At 53.8% G+C, this 4,359-nt stretch overlaps 1 protein-coding gene across 1 annotated transcript; it reads left to right on the forward strand.

Moving 5' to 3' along the window:
- Positions 1–1,350: 1,350 nt before the first annotated feature.
- ZC3H12A (zinc finger CCCH-type containing 12A) lies at positions 1,351–4,352 on the forward strand (the record flags this gene model as incomplete). The annotated part of the gene is made up of 5 exons (XM_009069310.1): positions 1,351–1,403; positions 2,246–2,385; positions 2,909–3,143; positions 3,631–3,737; positions 3,853–4,352. Coding segments are annotated over 5 exons (1,035 nt in total), but the record flags the coding sequence as incomplete, so codon positions are not given.
- Between the last annotated feature and the right edge of the window lie 7 nt (positions 4,353–4,359).

A 4,359-nucleotide genomic window follows, 5' to 3' on the forward strand; every position in this document is an offset into this window, starting at 1 on the left:
ACCATTTGGGGGTGCAGGAGCCCCAGTATCCCGGGGCATCCGGGATCTCGGGGCTGGATGTTTGTTGGTGTGGTGTCTCAGCTTTCACCCTGACTTCTGCTCCCGTTTTGGTGAGCGTCGCCTGCCTCCACCCCATCCCCACCTGTGCGTGGGCTCCCCTGATCCAACACACCTGGCCCTGAACTGGGCTCTGAAGGCTCTTTCTGCTGCTGCTTGGAAGCTCCTTTGCTGTTCTGCCTTGCTGAGTCCCGCAGTGTACGTGTGTGTACCCAGCCCTTCCGAGAAATAACCCTGGGTGCAGCCGGAGCTGCTGCGTGTCGCGGTAGGTTTGTCTGAGGTGAAAGTGCTGCGTGGAGGTTTGTTTGCAGGTGTGGTTTTCTCCAGGCCCTGGTTGACAGTTCTGAGAACAGGACTGAGAAAAGATGGGGTATAGTCAGCTGTGCTGCTGACAGGCAGAGCCTGTGAGTGCCAGGGCAAGTGAGGAATAGGGTTAGCAGGGCCAGAGGGTGAGAGCTGTGCCCAGTGTCTGCAGGAGAGGGGCAGAGGGTGAGAGCTGTGCCCAGTGTCTGCAGGACAGTCCATTCTTGTTCCTGCACTCTACTGCGGAACATGGCCCATTGTGAGCCCAGGCTGATAAGTGGCTCTGGCACTGAGGTTTACCTGGGTAAGTGATTGGGCTTTAGCCGCAGGTTGGGGGTGTTAGTGAGGAGTCTCTTGGCCGTGGAAGTTGCCCCAAAAGGCTGAGGAGAGCTCGCAGCAGCTGTGAGTCAGGGCAGGCCGAGCCGGGGCTGACATGAGAAAAGCAGCTTGGCTTTTTTAAGCAATCTGCTCGAAGGGGAATTCCATTCTGAAACTTCCTGTATTGTCGGTGTGATGTTCCCTGCTGATTCATTTGCCGTGTGCACCGCGGCCTCCCTCAACAGCTCTTGACAAACTTATGCAAATCATAGTGGAAATTAGCTTTTACTTCCTTCTAAGGGAATTTTTCCTTGGCTGCTGCCAAATCAGATCAGCCCAATTAGCTGCCTTCTGGAGGCCTGAGGTTGGTAGCAGGGACTCAGAACAAACACCACCAGAAAACATCTGTTTTTCACCTTTATCTCTGAAAGGTCACAGCAGCCTGTGCCTGGCTGGTTACAGCCCAGTCTGTCTGATGTTGGAGAAAGCTCCTGGAGCATCTTTCTTCTGATGGTTCCTGTCAGCCTTCTGCAGTTTGGGATTCTTATTAGAGATGTGTTAGGTGTCTTTTTAGGTGTTAGTTCTGTTGCCAAGTGTTTAGTTCTTTGAGAATGAGTATTGCTGTGCAGCTCTTCAGTTCCCTTTGTAGTTACAGAGAAAGGGTGAGGACAGGGAAGTGAAGTTTCTCCAGTGGTGCTGCTGGGCTGTGCCTCTGCAGCTGAGGTGTGGTTTGGGGGTAGGTGGGACGAGATGGGACAGGCAGTGCCCGGGTGGGGAAGATGTTCCAGAATTCTGAGGACAGTTACCTGTGGTGTGCTGCATCTCCCAGAGTGCTCTCCCAGAACCCAGGGCAGCAAATCGGGCTGGGATACAGAGGTGTTGAAAGTTTGCCAGAGCATTATCAGCAGAAGAGCTGATTGCACTGTAAATACTGATGCTTGTAAAATAGGAGGGGTAGTTTCCTCTTAGAAGCTCTTGAAACTTATCAAGATGACCTAATGAATAATTAAGAAGCATTTTTGCATCAATATGTGGCTTCTGACATGGTTATCAAGCTTTGTTCTCCGACTGCCACGAGCTGTTCACTCACCCAGCACTGATCATGTTCATGCGGTGCCAGTAGTGCATTTATAGCTGAGTTTTGGGTGAGGAAGCATCTTGGCTTGGGGTGAGAGTGCATGTAGTGTCTCGTGTTCCTGAAGTGATCAGAACAGCTTTGCAAGCAAACACGCAGTGAGGGAGGGGACAGCTGTGGCGTTAGCTGGCAGAGTAGGACAAAGGGGATTTGGGATCACATTGTGCTGGGGCTAAAAATAGGAGTGCAGAGTCGAAGCAGAGGCTGTTTCAGAGCAGCTGCAGCAGTTCCAGCTGCTCTGTCCCTCGCAGTGTGGACCCTGAGGTGCTGAGGGCAGCAGAGGTACTGGGCAGAGCTGAGGGAAGGTGTTTGGGTGCTCCCCAGCATTTCACTGGAGCCTGTCCGGGTCGCTGCTCCCTCTGCTCGTTGCTTTGCCTGTCTGGTCTGTACATAACCCAAATACTGACATCCTTCATTTTCTCCTTGATGCAGCCACGGGAATAAAGAAGTGTTCTCCTGCCGAGGCATCCTGCTGGCTGTGCAGTGGTTCTGGGACAGGGGACACAAGGATATTACAGTCTTTGTGCCGTCCTGGAGGAAGGAGCAGCCGCGACCAGATGTGCTCATAACAGGTGTGGAAACACGAAAACCAAAAGCAGCTTTTCAGGCTGAGTGCTCTGTCACTGACGAGCTTGCACAGTTCTGGCAGTTAGTAATTAACTTCAGAGTGGAAGGCCTGAGTAGTAGTGAAGCAGAGAGCTGAGCTGACTGGGGAGAATTAGTCATTAACTTTTCCCCTAAGCAAGGTTTTTGCCTGAATCAGTTGGAATAGTGCAGAGAGCAAGGAATGCAGTACCGCTGCTCCCGTACTTCTGGTCTGTTTGTTGCTTGAATTGTCTCCTCTTTCAGGGACACACTTGTGCTGTGTGTTTGACCGGAGCATACTTAGAATTGTTCACATTGAGGGGAGTTTGCTCTGAACTCGGAAAGAGCTGAGGTTTGAGCACCTCAGAGCAGAGATGAGCTGTGTCGAGCCCAGTCTGGGTGGTGGGAGGTGGAATGGTGTCAGGGGAGATCTGCGCGTCGATGTGTCGCTCTGCCGGTGCGAAGGCCTCATGGGCTATGCAGGTGTGCTCACAGCTTTGTCTGCCCTAGACCAGCACATCCTCCGTGACCTGGAGAAGAAGAAGATCCTGGTGTTCACGCCCTCGCGCCGTGTCGGGGGCAAGCGCGTGGTGTGCTACGACGACAGGTTCATCGTCAAGCTGGCCCACGAGTCCGACGGCGTCGTGGTGTCCAACGACACCTACCGAGACCTGCAGAACGAGCGTCCCGAGTGGAAGAAGTTCATCGAGGAGCGTCTGCTGATGTACTCCTTCGTCAATGACAAGTATGGTCACACCCTCTGCTTTCCCAGCAGATCTTGCAGCGTGCTGGACTGTGCGAATGGAGCAGGAGCAAGTGAGGCATGAACAGAGTGAAGTGCTGGTACTGAATTTAAAAAAGCTATAGGGTACAAAGGCAAAAGGAGTTGGAGGCATCTAAGTAGCTGCTCATGGTTTGGAGCCAGGAGCTGTGAGGTAGTGGAGCTCCCAGGAGAGCTCTGGCTCCATTTCCTCACAGGACACTCATTAGCAGGCCCAGCAGCAGGTACTAATTCTGGTCAGCAGTGAGCACAAAGCCTCTTCAGTGCCTGAAGGGAAGCATTTCGTGTTGGTGCTGCCTGGGTGACGGGTGGGTTATCTCTGCAGGAAATGGGAGAGCTTTGCAGGGCTCAGATAGCTTTTAATCGTCAGCGAAATCGGAGGCTTTGAGGAGAGGTGAAACCCTGACCCAAGAAAGTGAACTGCTCCTGACTGAGATTTGGTTTTCTTTAGGTTTATGCCTCCGGATGATCCCTTAGGGCGTCACGGCCCCAGCCTAGACAACTTCCTCAGGAAGAAACCTGTGGTGCCAGAACACAAGAAACAGCAGTGCCCTTACGGTAAGACTTGCGTCCTCCATGTGAGGGCTGAGGTGGCTCTGCCAGTGTCACTCACAATTTAGTGCAAGCTGGCTGGTTGTTCCGTGCTCATTCCATGCTCTGCCTTTCCTTGCAGGGAAGAAATGCACTTACGGAATTAAGTGTAAGTTCTACCACCCTGAGAGGATCAACCAGCCCCAGCGCTCGTTAGCCGATGAGCTCCGCGCCAACGCGAGGCTGTCTCTGACGAGAAGAACCAGTGCCAAGGAGGAGCAGAAGGGCAAAAGAGGCTCCCAGGCAGAGCTCCTGTGCTCTGTGCCCACGGAGAGCGAGAAAAGCTCTTTGCAGAAGGTGTCTGCAGAGAGGAAGAGCTTGGCCCACAAAGCCAAGGCCGGCGACACTCCCGTTCAGAGCAAAGGCCTCGTCTCAGGCAGCGTTCCCGCGGGCGGTGGCAGCCACAGGCCCTCGGACAGGTACCAGCAGCCTCACATGGACTCGCTGTCGTACGTCTCTCAGGAGCACCTGGACTCAGGCATTGGGTCTCTGGAGAACCAGCTGTCTGACATGTGGCCTCACAGGTGTGCCGGTCACTGTGACCATCCCCACGACAAGCAGGTGTCTGCGTGCCCCTGCGGCCGGCAGA

This window comes from Acanthisitta chloris, unplaced genomic scaffold, assembly GCF_000695815.1.
Source record: "Acanthisitta chloris isolate BGI_N310 unplaced genomic scaffold, ASM69581v1 scaffold28002, whole genome shotgun sequence".
Taxonomy (NCBI): Eukaryota; Metazoa; Chordata; class Aves; order Passeriformes; family Acanthisittidae; genus Acanthisitta; species Acanthisitta chloris.